At 43.0% G+C, this 17,671-nt stretch overlaps 2 protein-coding genes across 4 annotated transcripts in view; one reads left to right on the top strand and one right to left on the bottom strand.

Moving 5' to 3' along the window:
• fbn1 (fibrillin 1) overlaps nucleotides 1-13,659 on the top strand; it is a 65,290-nt gene extending 51,631 nt beyond the window's left edge. Inside the window, exons 50-66 of the mRNA XM_079288874.1 lie at nucleotides 122-247; nucleotides 2,607-2,759; nucleotides 3,391-3,453; nucleotides 3,549-3,668; nucleotides 3,805-3,924; nucleotides 4,017-4,139; nucleotides 4,669-4,800; nucleotides 5,572-5,697; nucleotides 6,649-6,855; nucleotides 7,243-7,368; nucleotides 7,611-7,733; nucleotides 8,315-8,431; nucleotides 9,802-9,930; nucleotides 10,026-10,145; nucleotides 10,828-11,059; nucleotides 11,138-11,321; nucleotides 12,034-13,659. Coding sequence (XP_079145000.1) covers nucleotides 122-247; nucleotides 2,607-2,759; nucleotides 3,391-3,453; nucleotides 3,549-3,668; nucleotides 3,805-3,924; nucleotides 4,017-4,139; nucleotides 4,669-4,800; nucleotides 5,572-5,697; nucleotides 6,649-6,855; nucleotides 7,243-7,368; nucleotides 7,611-7,733; nucleotides 8,315-8,431; nucleotides 9,802-9,930; nucleotides 10,026-10,145; nucleotides 10,828-11,059; nucleotides 11,138-11,321; nucleotides 12,034-12,420 — 2,588 coding nt within the window. The 3' untranslated portion in view covers nucleotides 12,421-13,659. The remainder of the gene's footprint in view (nucleotides 1-121; nucleotides 248-2,606; nucleotides 2,760-3,390; nucleotides 3,454-3,548; nucleotides 3,669-3,804; nucleotides 3,925-4,016; nucleotides 4,140-4,668; nucleotides 4,801-5,571; nucleotides 5,698-6,648; nucleotides 6,856-7,242; nucleotides 7,369-7,610; nucleotides 7,734-8,314; nucleotides 8,432-9,801; nucleotides 9,931-10,025; nucleotides 10,146-10,827; nucleotides 11,060-11,137; nucleotides 11,322-12,033) is intronic.
• Nucleotides 13,660-14,007: 348 nt separating this feature from the next.
• Nucleotides 14,008-16,860, bottom strand: dut (deoxyuridine triphosphatase). 3 transcript variants are annotated; one of them, XM_079288886.1, is made up of 7 exons: nucleotides 16,659-16,860; nucleotides 15,841-16,006; nucleotides 15,602-15,693; nucleotides 15,399-15,443; nucleotides 15,194-15,268; nucleotides 14,710-14,780; nucleotides 14,008-14,138 (listed from the first exon to the last, which is right to left on the bottom strand). In XM_079288886.1, exons 1-7 carry the CDS (start codon nucleotides 16,771-16,773, stop codon nucleotides 14,082-14,084), a joined length of 621 nt encoding a protein of 206 aa, XP_079145012.1. In that variant the 5' UTR covers nucleotides 16,774-16,860; the 3' UTR covers nucleotides 14,008-14,081. The 3 variants fall into 3 exon arrangements, with proteins under 3 accessions (XP_079145012.1, XP_079145014.1, XP_079145013.1); XM_079288888.1 differs by having other exon boundaries at nucleotides 16,491-16,859; XM_079288887.1 differs by lacking the exon at nucleotides 16,659-16,860 and having other exon boundaries at nucleotides 15,841-16,481.
• Nucleotides 16,861-17,671: the final 811 nt, after the last annotated feature.

Genomic DNA, 17,671 nt, shown 5'->3' on the forward strand with positions numbered 1-17,671 from the left:
AAAAACGTAGATGTCAATGAAGCACTGCATGGGTGAAACTTCTGATGGTGAAAATTAGAAATGGATTTTAAATTGTGAATTTGATGAGGTGGTTGATGCCGTTCCTCATTTTGTGTGTCAGATATTGACGAGTGCTCCCAGGCGCCGGAGATCTGTACATTTGGAACCTGCTCCAACAATGAAGGAAGCTTCACCTGCTTGTGCCCCGATGGCTTCCAGGTCTCTGCCTCCGGACGCAGATGTTTAGGTAATTGTGTGTGTGTGTGTGTGTCAGGAAGAGGACAGACAAGGCTATGAAACTATCTTATGCATCAAGTTTAAAGTGCAAAGTGTAAATACTAGTGCATCTGTATAGTCTGTCTCTGAGTGCTAGTGGAGACAAAGCAGCAGTCAGTGGTGTTAGACTTTTCCTGCTCTTTCATGATAGCACACAGTGTTCCAGCTGGTTCTGCTGCTGCGGCCTCCTCAACAAGGCCAAGGGTGGCTCTGAGCAGATCACTTTTCCATTTCCTCACCAGTGTGTGTGTGTGTGTGTGTGTGTGTTTATGTACATACGTGTGTTTCTGGGTTGGGTGGGGGCGCCCTGAGTCCTCTGTTAGGGAGTTCCCTCTCCAAACACTGAAGTGATGACATCATCAGTTCAGTGAGGCAGTTTGCAGTTTGTATTTCACTTTTCTCTCCAGTGTCATAAGTGCTCGACTGAGGGTTGGGGGATGAACGGGAGGAGAAGGGTGGCGAGTGAGCAACATGAGCAGTAAAAGTCATCGAGGACAAAGCCTGTCCCACTGAGAAAAACCCTTGTTTTTATTAAAAATGATGATTGACATGAAGAAAACCATGATGACAACAGTGATGGAAATCATTTGTGGGTCTTTGTTTGCACTCATTTATATTTAATATGAAAACATAGACGGGGGAACGTTACTCAGTTACAGACTTGTGATTTATTGGTTAAATTGAGTTCATTGCTAATTATTGCATTGACTCATAAAGTTGCAATGAACAGTGAGAATATCAATAGTCATGAACACAACATCGCTTGTTGTCTTTAGGTGCAGTTCAGCTGAACCTGTGCTCGTTTATGTCTTCGATTCCCATCTTTACTTGCGCATTTTTCTTTTCACACATTTTGCAGTAGCATTTTGGAGAGAGCCTGGGAGCAAGAGTTTCATTTCCAACTGCGCCACTGTAATTGTTTTGCAATTGACAAATAAAGACTCAAAACCCTCAGGACCAGCTTTGCACGCAGCTGCGTTTTAAACCACTGCAAGTTCCACTTTAGCTGGACCCGTTCTTAACCACATGTTAAGCTATTTAGATGCTAAGTGACAAAACAACAGCCGCAGGAAATACAGTGCTATTTTTTTCTTCGTCCTCATTTATTTCATTTTCGGCATTTCTTGGAGCAGCTGGAGAATGACAGCAAAGGGGGAGAGACAGGGGATGACCATGGACCGCAAAGGCCTCCAGTCTACAGTCTCAGTCTTGATTGATAGTATATACACATAGGGAGAGACACAGGGGGGGTTACGTACATCGGTCCCTGGCTGGAATCATACTTGTGATACTGCGATAACAGTATATGGTATGTGCCTTAACCACTAGGCCACAAGTCCCCAATTTATAATATTTTTAATAGTTTTAAATTAAAATGCCGTAGTGGTTATGCAAATTTCCAGAATCATGACCATTAAATCTGTCACCACCCACACCACCATCAGATTTCTGTCATCACTGCCAAACCAGAACTGTTGATTTATTTAAAAAAATGAATTGTTTCGTTATTTCTTTTCAGTATTAAATTCAACTCTGATTTGAAAAACGACATAGCCTTGACATTTGAATCAGACCACAATATTTAAACATTTGTACCATATTTCAGTGTGCAAACTACCAGATACGAATGACATATCCACATGCAGATGCACTTGTGCATGCGCTCATACACACTTGAACAACAGCTCTGTGCACAGGGCACCATAAATCTCTTTTGCGGAAAGGCTGACAAATCAGTTTCATGGAGGAAAGTAACATGACTCTCTTTGACATTCTCCTCAAAGCACCAGGTGTTCATGTATGTGATCCTTGCCTCTGAGCCAGGTGTGTGTGTGTGTGTGTGTGTGTGTGTGTGTGTGTGTGTGTGTGTGTGTGTGTGTGTGTGTGTGTGTGTGTGTGTGTGTGTGTGTGTGTGTGTGTGTGTGTGTGTGCGTGTGTGCGTGTGTGTGTGTGTGAGATCTATGGTGGGCAGAAAGCTTATTTGTGTTGAGTTCAGTGAAGGCCAATGCTAGCAGGAGAGCGCGACCATATGCTTCTCATTACAAGTAAATGCCTGCCTCGTCCAGGAGGAACAAGAGCCCTCAGAAGCAGGGAGAAAGACTGGCAAGCACAGATCATTCAGGATAATTCGCCAACCTCCGTCCTCATTGCAAATACATCATCAAAAAATGTAAAATGGTGGTTGAAAAGAAAAATACATGAAAAGAAAAGTTGTAGTTTTGGTCAATTTACAGTACCCACAGGCGAGCATAACACTGAACTCACGACTCGCTTCTCCTTCAGTCTCTCATTTTTCACTACTTTTCTCCCCTGTGTGTGTTAACCCTCAGATATCCGTGTGAACTACTGCTATACCAAGTTTGAAAATGGCCGCTGCCTGGCTCCAAAGCCTCAGAACACTTCTAAGGAAGCGTGCTGCTGCACCGGGATGCCAGGTCAAGGCTGGGGAGATCCCTGTGAAATCTGCCCCACCAAGGGAGAGGGTACGTACACCTCCTACCACATACGCCGTGGTTACACTTTTCTGTTCAATGCGACTTTCGTCATCGGATGCGCCGGATCGTAACTCAGCTGTGTCCGCATGTGACACTTCAGTAGGACCTGTCTAATCGGATGGTGATCGGATATATTTTATGGTCAAAGGAACGACGGCAGAATAGTGTAATAAATAAAAAATAAAATAAAAGCATTTCATTTCCCATCAATTCAAAAATCAGGAAATGTTTGGTTTTCATCAGCAGTAACTTCACACGATCCAGCCTCGGTTTTCCTCCTCTCTTACCTTTGCTCTCACTCGGGAGAGGAACTCCGTCGTCGGGGGAAGATGATGACGATACCTTTGATAAATTGTCCGGATTGTGCCCATTTGCTGTCCGAACTCAATGCAAGGTAGACCACATGTGAATGTGGTCTGGGTGATCGGATCCTAATGTAAGCCAGATCTGATCGGAGCGTACAGCCTTGACAGTTAATGCATCCTTGCGTAATCCGATGACAAAAGTTGCATCGAAAAGACAAGTGCAACCACGTTCATAGACACACATGCAGGGAACACAACGAAATGATGTGTATTACTGAATGTTATTCATGACTTATTACATCTCATGGTTCCAGAGGGTTATCCTCTTCTCTGTCCCAATGAGGGATATCAACGGGGAACAGACGACCTCCCAAAAGGTATGTGTGTCATTAACACCGACCCTTCACTGTCCTACACCTCTGTTAAAGATGTGGCATGTAATTCATTTGGTGTTGGTGTTTTTCAATTGTAGATATTGACGAATGCCTCAATGACCCTTGCATCAATGGCCAGTGCATCAACATAGATGGCTCTTTCCGCTGTGAATGTCCCATGGGATACCATCTGGACATTACTGGAGTCAAGTGTGAAGGTCAGTTATCTCACTGTTTCTCTCAATGTCTTCTTATCCTCATCTTCCTCCTCTCGCTGTCGTACTCTCATTGATGTATTTACCTGTTAGACGTTCTGTAACACTAACATGCTTTTTGTAACTTTCTTGAACACAGACACTGACGAGTGTGCCGTTGGCAATCCCTGCGGCAACGGCACATGCACGAACGTCTTCGGTGGCTTTGAGTGTGCATGTGATGACGGCTTTGAGCCGGGGCCAATGATGACCTGTGAAGGTCTGTGAAGTTATGTCTGCACTCTCACTTCCATCCTGTCTTTGTAGTGCTGTACTGCAACTGTAACTTCTTGCCTTGTGCTTCTTGTCCAGACATCAATGAGTGCGCCCAGAATCCTTTACTATGCGCCTTCCGCTGCATTAACGTGGTGGGCTCGTACCGGTGCAAGTGTCCCACAGGCTACGTGCTGCGCGAGGACAAGAGGATGTGTAAAGGTACTCCAGCGAAATGACTCACTCATACACCCTGCTTTGTTAGTCATGGTCCATTTACTGGAAAGTGTTGATAGAAAATAAACGAAGTACGTGATGGAGACATGGTGGCCCCGTCCATAAAGTTACGTAACACACTATCTCTGCGAGATCCTCAAGAGTTCTCTGTCTCGGACGAACTTAAAAGCGAGTCACTGTTTACACCGCCGCTCTCTCAGATAGCTCGGGCACCATAGCAACGGTTGTATTTGGAGGGAAGTGCTGAGACAGGAGGAACTTGTCAGTGTCTATAGCGTCACTGTTTACATTAAAGCTCCAAACAGACCACCAACCCTCCCACTACACGCCTGTTAGCGCTACACAGCTCAGTGTTTCATTGGGTAGTTACCGTACATTAAACTCTTGAGTGCTGCAGTTTCCATGAGCGTCTGTGTTACACCACTGGTGTGCTGCACATGCATGCATACACACAGATATCTGTCTTTTCTTACTTTTGCATCGTCTTACTCTGAGAACATTGTTTCTTTTCCAGACCAGAATGAGTGTGAGGATGGTATAGATGACTGCGCCAGCAGAGGCATGACCTGCAAAAACCTGATTGGTACATACATGTGCATCTGTTCCCCTGGTTACACACGGCAGCCCGGCGGAGACGGTTGCATGGGTAAGATTATCATAGTGTCCCACTGTAGGAAGTAATGAACCGTCATTCTTGTTTATGGCCTCCAATCTTGGCTTCACTTCGAATGATACAAATCAGTTTTGCCTCAATCTGTTTTGCAATGCACTTCTGTGTAGTATGCAAAGATAGTTGTGTATTCTGGATTTGAAAGTTGTTAACCCCCCCCCCCCCCATTTCCTGTCCTGGTAATTAGTGGACTTGTCACTGTCATACAGTGGACTTGAGCCATTGGTGACTTTGCACAAAATTCTGGATGACAAACTTAATCCTTTCCATTAAAAATCAAATGTTAAGCTCTGAATATTTGTTCAAAATACTGGCAATGTCCAGCTTCAGTCAAAAATATCAGGTTTACTCTTGATGTATTGGAAATATTTACTTCTTACTAAAATCCTCCCTCTGTAAATAATAACGTGTTGGTTAAACCAGAAGAAACCAACATGATTAAAAGGATTAATTACTTTATATACGTAAGTATTCATGACACACAACAGTATGGAATGAACCCTTAACCCTCAAGGCTTAAGGTTGTACAATAAACTTGTGTTTGTACGAGAGATGATGGCCTTTTATTCATGGCTATGTCCCTGATTGTGAAATGTATTTTTTAAAAAGGCCATAAGAAATACTGTGTGTTTCTGATGTGTGGACTTCCTGGTTGAACTTCTACTTTAGCTTAATTTAACTAAGTTTAACAAATAACAGAAAGTCCTGTCGAACAAATGTTCATGTGCATGTGTGTCTCTGTGTTAGATCTGAATGAGTGTACAGCCAAACCAGGTATCTGTAAGAATGGCCGCTGTGACAACACAGTGGGAAGCTTCCGCTGCAGATGTGACCAAGGATTCGTCGCTAACCCCACGCAGACGGAGTGTATCGGTACGTACATTGTTATCAATGTATATATCTTGCTCGTACTGTGTTCATTGTGCTCTAACTTCACTGATCTGAGTTCAGTGTCAGCTTTTAACAGGATCTCTAATTTGACTTACCCCAGTTTGGGCCTCTTGTGTTAAGACAGCTTGTTGAAAATAAGGCCGTAAAGTGATAAACTCAAAAGAAAACACTTGTATTTATTGTCATTTTGTTTCTGTATTACAAACATCTCTGACTGAAAGAGGATGTTTGAATGGATTGTAATACTGGGATGGACAGTTCAGGAGACCAAAAGATTTAAAAAATGTTTTAAATCATCTTTTGGAAACATTTTAAAATTGCTAAATGAATTGAACAAGTTGCAGTCACTGTGACAGGGATATGGGTTTGATGAACATCAAAAAACTCTACTTCTCCCTCTCACTCAATCCCCCATATTAATTACAATATATATCCGTTTAAATATCCGACATTTTCAATATTTTAGAGTTTAACATAGCCGCACGTGTTGTTGTTTCTTTATGACTTTCATATCTGGATAGAAATGTTTGATGCTGTTGAATCCTGACTAACTAGGTGAAATAAAAAAAATGTAACCATTCCACGACACTGTACCGTTAAGAAACAGGCCTGTTGCTGTCAAGATAGGAGAGAGGAAATCCTTTCAAAGCCTTCCTCCCTAATCTAAATATATACTTCTGGACAGATGTGATGTGCTGAACTCTGTGAGAAACCCACCAGGGAGATTTTGTAACCTCCGTGGTTCTATGGCTATCTTACTCCTCACCGACAGTAGTGATAGAGGAGTGTGGGTCATCTATTTACGTCTGGTTCTCTCAGGCCAGCTCCTGTCTGGGTGGTTTGGTCTGCTTTCCTCGGGCCCATCTCTTTGTTTGACTGTCCTTCTGTTTCTCTCGCTCTTATATTCGTTACTCTATCTCTCCCCTCCTCCAGATAACCGCGAAGGCTTCTGTTTCACTGAAGTTCTGACCACTCTGTGTCAGATGACTTCTAGTAACAGGAACTTGGTGACCAAGTCCGAGTGTTGCTGTGATGGAGGCCGAGGCTGGGGCACCAACTGTGAGCTGTGTCCCCTGCCCGGGACCACTCAGTACAAGAAGATGTGTCCTCTTGGACCTGGGTTCACCACTGATGGCAGAGGTAGCTTACTGCTGAAGACACTTCAGCTTAAATATCAATATATTCTTTCCATGATTTAGCCTTGAACAATGATCCTCAAATTTAAAATTGCCGCCTGTAAAGTACGAAATCAATTGTTGTACTTTTTGAATTTGTCAGCAGCAATGTTCACATGAAACCACTCATATAGTCAGTGTTAAATTAACAGATGGTTGTTGTTTGCAAGCATTGATTTTTTTTAATTTGCCAGTTAAAATCACTACGTTTGTACTTGACACAACACTGATGTATAACTAAATGCATAGAACCAAATCCAGTTCTTAGCATATACACTGTAACACTGTTATCCCCACTCTGGTAATTCCGTTCCAGTTTATCTGGAGCTCACATTTTTTTGTTTCCGTCCAGATATTGACGAGTGCCGTGTGATGGGCAACTTATGCAGAAATGGTCAGTGTCTCAACACTTTGGGCTCCTATACCTGCAACTGCAAGCCTGGCTACAGCACTGACTTCAGCAGCACACTGTGTGTGGGTAAGTCTTGCTTTCACCTCCAGCACTTACACTTTATGGACTCTCTTCCTACCATGCCTACCTCCCGTTCCCAATCCTGCTGTCTAGTAAAGAGCTGAAACTACGTGGGTGGACTGCCCACACACTCCTCAGAAAAATGCAGCCCGAGTCTGTCTGTCGTCTCCTCTTATGGAATTTCTGGCGATAGGATCAAACTCTCTCTCCCTCACTGTCTCACCATCACCCTCTCCCTCTCTGTCTAGATGTGAATGAGTGCATACAGGCACCAAAGCCTTGTAACTTTATCTGTAAGAACACAGAGGGAGGCTACCTCTGCTCCTGCCCCCGCGGATACATCCTACAGGAAGATGGAAAGAGCTGCAGAGGTGACACACACTCACGCACACACACCAAAAGAGAACCTCGACATAGTCTTGTAGCGACCAGAAGCAGGTACTTGGCTGTGAGACAAATTTCCCCTTTAGGACAATAAAGTTTAAGTTGTGCTTGACGTAGTTTCCAGGTTAGAGCCACTGTAGTGCTGAGTGGGTCAGGTCCAAAGACGCTCCACTTGGACTGGTTTGTCCATGTGCACGGTTTTGTTCATGAACGTGTAGCCTGTATCCAGGGCCTGTGACAAAGTGCAGTGTCTCTGTTTATCGGACTTGTTTGTGAGTCTAAAGAAGTGTGCTCGTGGTGCTCAGTTTTTCAGGTCCTCCTTCATCTTTATTTACCACAGCTTTAGTTTCCCCCTCTACGGACCCCCTCCGTGTTTCCGGTGTCCGGTTCATTTGTCGGTCACTGACTGTAGAAGGACTGGAATTTGACTCACAGAAAAAGAGCAGCACCCAAACAGGAGTAGTGATCTGAAACATTGTCTTAGATGAACTCCTTAAACTACTCAGCAGTTTTTACTTTTCTGTAGAATTTATCGGTGGTTTAATGTTGTGCAACTCCTCTTTTTCAGATCTGGATGAGTGTTCGACCAAACAGCATAACTGTCAGTTCTTATGTGTAAACACCATCGGCGGGTTCACCTGCAAATGTCCTCCTGGCTTCACCCAGCATCATACTGCCTGCATTGGTAAATGAACAAACGCACAATAGAGATATTACTGCACATCCAAAAATGCTCTTCATGCACTTTTCTGTTTATTCCCGAAAGCATTGTTTTAGAACATTTAAACCAATGCAGCCTCCACTCCCATATCATGTCAAATCTTCTTTCACAGGATCATTTCATATAGTATCTTCCTGCCAATCTCATAAAGACCTGTGAACCATCTTAACCTTTACTAACTCTTATTCAGAGTTAATGGACTCCGGCTGATATCACACTGATCTTATTAGGCTGGACAGGTTTGGAGTCATGGCAGCTTAGCAATGCTTTGTTATGGAACTTTGCAGTGGATCGCCATGACAACCACAATCTTTTTTCTTTTTTTTTCCAGACCATAAAACAGCTCCCATGACCTCACATCAAATTAGGGACAGGGAACCCTCAGTTTTGACGATAGGAATAAGACACAGGCAAATGACACACAGTAGGTGTGGACGTGTTTTTGATTTCGGAGTAAGGAGGTTGGAGAAACATGGGTGGAACATTAAAACACTTGTTCAAATCATACCTCGTTAACTACTGCTGATGTGCGTTAGTGTAGGACACTAAACTCCAAACTCCTTCAGGGCAGGTGCCCATTGGCCAAAGACACTTCTATTGATCTGAATACTTTTCCAGACATGTTGTAAATCCTGAATGTAAGACCCTCTTGTTCCCTCCAATACATCTGTTCCTTGAAGCTGCTGCTGTGAAGAAATATGTCCGTTTCCAGTAGAATAGTGCTGCTTCCTTTCAAGCAATACTTGTTTGAAATCTTTATTTGGATTTCCAGGTAATACTTGGAGAAATCAGACCTTCCATCTATGCTTTTGAGCACTGTGGCCCACACATCAGCAAACAAATATCTAAACCTGGAAGCACATGAGTCAACTGTCAAAAGGATAACACATAAAACAGCTGACATTGCAACCTTCTCCTCTTTCATTTGAGTTGCTAAACTGTTTAAACTGCCTAATTGGGTTCGGATTTACCGACACAACAGCCGAACAACAACTTTTCTTTCCCGGGAAAGGTTTGTAAGTGGACGTTGTGTTTCAATTGTTTTGTCAATCTATTCTTCCCAAAGTCAAGAATGAACTTTTACACTCATATGTGATTATATCCTCTGGTCTGAAGTCAAATCAGTAGTTGAGAGATTGTATTCCTCAAGCCCTGCAGACTGTGAGATCATTTGTGCCACCGGCCTATAGTGGAGCTGTCCTATTATCTTGGAACCAATGTCGACCCCTGTGAATTAGAAAATGTCTCTGCACATCCAAATCAGGGTGTTAGTCGGCCGTTATATCAAATGTCCCACTTTACCCTTGTCTGAACCTTCCCTCCTCTCTGTGTAGACACCAATGAATGTGCGTCGGACCCTAATCTGTGCGGCTCCAACGGTGCCTGCCAGAACACTCCGGGGAGCTTCAATTGCGACTGCCAGCGGGGATTCTCATTGGATCCCAATGGACAAGCCTGTGAAGGTCTGACAACGATTGATACCAACCTGAGTATCAGCTGATTCATTGCAGAAAACCCGGCTCTTACTGTGGCTTTGTTGTGTGTTTGTCCCTGACAGATATGGATGAGTGCGACGGTAGCCACAGGTGTCAGCATGGCTGTCAGAACCTGGTGGGTGGATACAGGTGCAGCTGTCCACAGGGCTACCTACAGCACTACCAGTGGAACCAGTGTGTGGGTGAGTAATGCCGCTGTTTTTATCAGCAAATATAAAAATTCTTTCCTTTTGGGGCAACCTGATGACTTGGTTGCCAAAGTATGTACCATGCAGCCTTGATGTTTGGGATTAGAGGCTGGCCTGGAGCCTTTTTAAAACAAGTTATCCATCCTTCAACTCTTTCCTGCCACTCTTAAAATACAAATATGTCAAATATGTTTTTCCTTTCCTCTGGAAGTTTGACCCTTCCCTTTCTGCGGTAAGGTCATGAGAAAAGGACATGTTGTGTTAAAACAAAATGTTCAAAAAGTTATTATATATATCCACGAAGTAATACAAAGACACAGAAAACACAACTTATGAGGGTGATAAGAGATGTTATGGAAATATCTCACTCTAAATGGATGAAGAGACCCGATGAAGTAGGGACAAAAAACAAGTGCAAAAAGGAGGATGATGCAACACCAAACTCTGTAAGTACTAAAGTAATCAGAAATAGTTCAAGCACAGACAAAGTAATTGTGTGGTACAGCGTGCGTGTGCCCTGGTGTAATGCCCCAAAATAAAGATCCTTTGTTCGTTAAACATCTATTTTTCGTTTGAATCTCTCCACATTCATGGCAGACTTTCCCAGTATTGTTTCTGTCCTTTAACTGAACTGACGTCTTGTTTGTTTATTTCCCGTCAACTTCCTGTGACCCAGATGAGAACGAGTGTCAGAACAGCCAGATCTGCAGGGGAGCGTCGTGCCACAACACCCTGGGGAGCTTCCGCTGCCTCTGCCCCACCGGCTTCAACTACGAGCAGACGGGCGGCGGCTGCTCAGATGTCAACGAGTGCTCCACCAGCCACAACCCCTGCAAGTTTGGCTGCTCCAACACAGACGGGGGCTACCTCTGTGGATGTCCAACTGGATACTTCCGTGCAGGACAAGGGTACGTGAGCGAATAAACCGTGTGTGGAAGCGCTCTGTAGAGGTTGCTAGTCGACTGATGGCTTTGTCTTCGTTTCAGGCACTGTGTCACAGGTCTGGGCTTCACTGGTGGCGACTCCAGTGCTGGCCAGGGAGGGGAGGTGGATGATAATTCTCTGTCTCCTGAGGCCTGCTATGAATGTAAGATCAACGGCTTTCCCAAGAAGGGACGCAAACGTCGCAGCACCAACTCCACACAGGAGGACCCTCTGGAAGACATGCAGGTAATCTGTCTGTCTGTGTGCAATAACGCTAACGCTGAGGACGCAAAAGTCATGGGAACCTTTCGGGTTTTACCCACCTGAGAGGACTTAATATTCAACAAATAACAACATAGACAGGTTAGGTGTTTTAAAAAACGGATTCCAGTCATTTCGCAATTTGTATACATTTTCCTACTTTCGGGCCAACAATTATGTTTCCAGGTTTTCTGTCCATCCGTCCCATTTTCCCAGGAACCCCTTGGGAGAATTTATTTTTGACCCAAGGATGAACTGATTCAAATTCGCTGGTCTAAGGTCACTGCAACCTCACAAAACATATTTTTGACCATAACGCAATAATTCATATGCTAATTATGACAATTCCACACTAATGGGTAAGAATCTGTGTCCACATAGCGTCTTTTTCTGGAAGAAAAAAGCGCCCACAGGCTCGCAGGCCTTCGTTCCAGCATTTCATCAAAAAAACGCTCCAAGCTCTTTTTTATGTTTCTGTGACAACAATATCTTAACAACTACTCTAACCCCCGTTGTATGACATGAACAATTACAAATTGACACTGGTGCTCATAAAAAAAACGATCTGTTTTTGTACTATTTGTACTATTACAAGTTGTTCTTTTCCCTCGCTTGATTAATGACAGAAAACTCTATGTACTCTAGGACACATGTCTTGTATCGACTAAAAAGTTGGACCATGTTTGTCTTTCTGCAGCTGACTGAGAAGGAGATGGTGAGCCTGGCCAGCGTTGACATCGAGGACACTCTGCAGTTCCACTTGAACATCAGCAACCTGAGCAACCGCGACCACATCCTTGAGTTCACCCCGGCCTTATCGACCCTCACTGACCACGTGCGTTACAGCATCGACTACGGAAACGAAGAGGGCTACTTCAAGATCAACCAGAGAGAGGGCGTCAGCTACCTGCATCTGAGCAAGAAGAAGGCCCTCCCCCCAGGGGCGTACTACCTTCAGATCAGCAGCATGCCGCTCTACAGGAAGAAGGAGCTGGCTGAGCTGGAGGACCAACACGATAAAGACTACCTCACAGGACAGCTGGGAGACATACTGAAGATGAGGGTGCAGATCATCCTCCATTAACCGTCACAAGACTGAGACAGGCAGATGTTGCTAAAGCTGCTAATCCAGTGTCAGGCTCACAATTCGCCAAAAAAAGGCCAAACATCTCTGACTCTGGATCAGTGGTTCGGGGCAACTTCTACTTGCTCCAACAGGGAGGAGGGCTCGCCACCAAAGAGACAAGAAAGGGGTGGGGGGTGGGGGGACTGCGTCGTTTGATTGCCAAAGATGATTCTACATATCATAGATACAATTTCTGTGGAACATGCCAGCTGAATGAGGTAGTATGAAAGATTTCAGTCAAATGAAGAACATATTGCCCCGACACACAACGTCAGCTGTGTGTGAAGCACTATTGAGAACGTGAGTGGTTTTTAATCGTCGGGTTTCATGTTGTATGATGATATGTGGAATCAGGTGCCACTTTGAAGTGCATGAGGACTGCAGAAAGCTCTAAAGGCTGAGTTTTTTTTTTAGAACTCAGCTTAGGTGGAAGAAAAGGGTCCCAATAGTCTGCAATACATTAATTTCCTCCCCTCAGGTAAACAACTGAACGAACCTGGATACATGAACGTGAACACATTTCTCCTTCCCCAGATGTTAATTTAACAGAGTGAAGATGAAAATATGAGAATGTTTAGGAGAGGAAAGGAACCCACTATGGACTATTGAGATGTAGCCATGTCTGAGCTTGAATGACTCCACAACTGCATATTTAAACTATGCTTTTCCATTTTTCCTACTGACTAGAATAATTCATATTTACTGGTGCTAGCAACACAACATATACTTCTGAATGCACTGTACTACTCTACAAAACTCAGTAGTCAACAGTACAATCCCATTGGTCATTCTGAAGATTTCATGTCTTTGCAACAGTAACAGCTAGCTGCATAGCCTGTCCGCTCTCCTTTATACTACATGTAAATTGTGTTTATACTGTAATAACCGATGCCACTTTTAATCTATGAAGCATTTGTAAACTAGAGGAAGCCCCTGGAATAGAGGGGTTTGTAATGGTGCTTATAATGACCAACTACTTCCTTTGTAAACTGTGTATACATACACACACGACACACACATTGATGATGCCAAACCTGGGCCTTCATGATTATGCACTGAGGTCTTCATGGCCACACATTCTCTCACAAAATACAATCAGTGTTGCATTGCCACAGACCAGCCTGACACCAGTCTGTGTTCCCATCAGTAAAGGTTTAGTTGTAAATTCACAATAAAAACATGTTTGGTGTATATGTATTCACTGCTGTACCTTCCCCTTTATCCAGATTGAATTATTAATGTGACAAAGCTAAACTAAAGGCTGCTTGCGTCATGTTAAAACATCCCTTTCCCTCAGTCATGTGCAACCTGATCTGTGGCTGTTTTAGCTAGTTAAACTCACATTAGCCCAATGGAAACTGGTATGGAGTTGAGCTTAACATGGTTAAGTTATTTACCCGAGAAGGATTTCTTGTCCTGCACTGCCCCCATGTGGGGATTTGGAAGATTGTTATTTTTTACTTTGGGGTCAGACAAGAAGTTCATCTGACAGAACTCAAACTGTGACAAACTGTGTCCCAGTAAAGACACCAAAACTCTCCAAAGTACAAAAAAAAGGATTTTATTAACACCTCATCAATATATTTTAACATGTACATCGCCAATAATATTTGGAGCTTTCAGTTGCGTCCAGTTGATCCAAAACCTCCAGCACCGCGCTCCGTGTCATCAAGCGTCTGAAAGAACACAGCCATGAATTTATGATTAAAATCGATCCGATGACGAACATGAAATAAAGCCAAACAGCCAATGGAAAATCTGACTGTTTCCACAACAATTTGAAACACGTAAAGCACACTCAAGTTGCCAGTTTTAGGCAGTCCAATACAACAGTCCTGCAATAAATGTTGAATGTTCACTTTCTGTTGAAGCGGTTTCAGAGAGGTGTTGATTCAGCTAAATGATTCTTTCACAGGGTGAAGTTTGCAGTTAAATTATATTGCATTTCCGAGGTGTTATTTTGCCTATCCGCCATGATATAATTGGGTTGGGTAAAAATAATAGAAAACACCCGTCATTGTAACAATAAAATTCCACAACACCACAAACTAAAGCCTCCAAAATTATCATTAAGTTGAATCAACGCCTCTCTAATGCAGCTGACAAACAATGACCATTATAACCTCCAGGAGGGGAGGATTTACTGCAGGACCGTTGTATTAAACTGCATTAGTTTTATCTAAGTGTACCCAATAAACTGGAAACAGTGCGTATGCATTAGTGTTGTTTCTTCGACCTGCAGTTTACCTTTTGCTCCACCAGATCTGGGTAGCAGATCCTCTCGCAGACCAGCTGAGCAACTCTGTCGCCCTTTTTCACTGGAAAGACAAACAGACGGAGATAATAAAAAGATATATGTATAAAGAGCTTCATATCTTTAGTTATGTACAGGATGCAATAAGCCAATGTTAAGAGCAAAAATGTTTTGCTTATTAATTTCTAAACAAACTAATATACCAGGTTAAAAAAATATTTTTTATTTTATGTTAGTTTTAGCCAGTTTTGTGTTTTACCAAACGTAGAGAATAATTTTGTATCAGAGATGCAACGACCTCATTCATTCTGCTATACATAGATTTATTGAACAGTTAAATCTGTTAACCTACAGGGAGCTGGGTCAGATTTAAACTCAACATGTTGTGTTTACTGTGAATGACACCCCCCAGCCTTACATCATCACGATGTATTTCATGTACGGCAGGTGATGCTCGTCACTGACGCCACCACTCACCATCAAAAGAGTCCTTGCTGAAGTTGAAGAGCACAACTCCCACATTTCCTCTGTAGTCTTCATCTACAACTCCAGCTGAGGAGAGAACATACAGATGCAGTCGGGGAAAAAAAAAAAATTAAAATGACTGGACGTGTCCCGGGTTAGAACATCACCTGCTCACATGGATTCTAGTCATAAGTAGATCAAACATGCAAAGACTCACCGCCAACATCAATGAAGTGTTTTGCTGCCAGTCCAGACCTCGGTGCTGAGAATGACACAGTGGACAAAGACACATCTTATCAACTGGTGTGACATAATCCTGACTTGAACTCACATGTAGTGAGCTAAACCTAAAGCAGCAAGTCGACAAAGCAGGAAAAACATGTACTGGCATTGTTGCATCAGTATGTCAAACACACTCACCCACTCTCCCATAGCAGCCATGTGGTACTGCTATCTGGATGTCTGTCTTCACGATGGCCTTATCCATAGGACCAATGGTGTAATCATATGCACTGTTTCAATCCAGAGAGTTACGGTTGGCTGGTTAACAGACGCTTTTACACAGCACGAGGATACAACCGTTGCAGCTAAATGCTCACTAGCATTTGAAGTGACTATCAGTAAAGCTAAACATCATATTAACTCATCGTGTCACCAACCTGTAGAGATCATATCCCGCTGCTTTAGATGAGCCTCTGGTCGGTGTCGTGGCATACTCAGAAAGCTTTGCAAACCTGAGGACAGATCTGTCTTCTGCACGCTTTGTCTCCGTCCTTGCCCTCTTCGATGGAGAAATTGCAGATGCATCTGTAACTTCTGTAACTTCTAGGGAGGGCATGTTGGCAAAAGTTTTCACAGTTAAGACCCGACTGTACACTGAATAACGTATACGGACAACGGACGAAGCAAGACGTGGCGCTACAACAGACTACTGGAAGGTTAACAAGCTCCTGCTCCAGTGTTCTTGGCGGTCCCTGCTATTTGAATGTCCCGCGTTGAGAGTTGCGCCCAATTGGCCCCTCCTCAAAAGACACGTAACTTTTAATATATACTGCATCATACACCGTGATGCGTCGTAATGGCAACTCCAAGCTCTTATAAACGTCGCTACAGAACTGTCAGAGAATGCATTGTTTAGAAAACCCATTTTTGACGGATAAATCTGCAAGAAATTACAACCCTTTCGTCACCACGTTGCACATCAAACCAAGTTCTCGCGACAGTTCCTACCGTAAACAACCGTAACCTCGATTAAGAATAATGTCACCAAATCACATACTTGAATAATAATAAGCCTCGCTTTACTTACGCATTGCACCAGAATAAAGCAGAGGTAGTGTTGCTGGTCTCTACAAGAAAGCGCTCGACGCATAAATACCCATTCTAAAAACAAGCTAGGCAGGCTAGCGAAGCTAACGTCAGTAAGCACTTGAGATGTTGCTCGTGGTAACGTTATCCATCCTAATATCTTGCTTGCCTTTGTTTCGAGTAAGCGTCTGCATATTAAACTCCCTTCCTAGACGGGGAGCAACGACAAACATCGCAGAGCATTGTAGCCGAAGATCCCTTAGCCTCAGCAGCGTTCGTGTCATTTTGATAAGCTAACGTCACGCTAACAGCGAACTAAGCGCTAGCATCCTCTCAGCTGATTGATTCCTCCTCCTCCTCCTCTCTCTGCAACAGACGACTCGTCAGAGCCGTGCATTGCGGCAAAGGTGGAGGGGAACATTCAAGAACAGCATGCTATCTCACTTCATGTTGATCCAAAGAGATGTGCAGCCATTGATTCGCTTTTATTCATTTGGAAAAACAAAACTGAAACGATGACGGTCGACCCTCATCTACCTGCATGCATGTCTTTTATTAGCTGTGTCTGACTGATTTATATTTTTCACATACTCTGCGTGCTTTTATGTTTTGTGCCTCTGACATGGATGTTTTTTAGTGTCTAACAATGCAGCATAATCTTCTCCATGGTCCATTTCTATTTAGTTGTCCCTCATTTTATTTACTTTGTATGTGTTTAATTTGAGAGCCTCTGTGTTGCATGTCTTGTTAATACTTGACAATGTATTCTCCTGAATGATGATACGATTAATGTTAATATTCTCACTTCTTTCATTGTTTGTGCACGTATTGTAAAGGGTCAATATTGCATAACTTTGTAAATGTAATCTTATTATAATCTTATTATTATAATATTCTGTTTCTAGGTTTACTTTCTAACATCTGCCTTGGGATTACAGATGAAAAATGGCCTCTTGGCTAACTCTAGCGCATTTACAGCAATGTTTTTATTAATGTGCACTGTCTCTTATCAAATAAACCAATAAATAAATTTAAAAAACATGTATTAGAAGCTACTCTGAAGCAGGCTTATGCATTCGATTTCCAAGATCTATTTGGTTAAAACAGTGTTTGTATGAAATAATTGTCAAAGATTTTGTATTCCTAATTTATTGTTAAGAGGTGGCCTAAGATTGCTGTGAT

This window comes from Melanostigma gelatinosum (genome assembly GCF_949748355.1).
Source record: "Melanostigma gelatinosum genome assembly, chromosome: 2".
In the NCBI taxonomy this organism is placed as follows: domain Eukaryota; kingdom Metazoa; phylum Chordata; class Actinopteri; order Perciformes; family Zoarcidae; genus Melanostigma; species Melanostigma gelatinosum.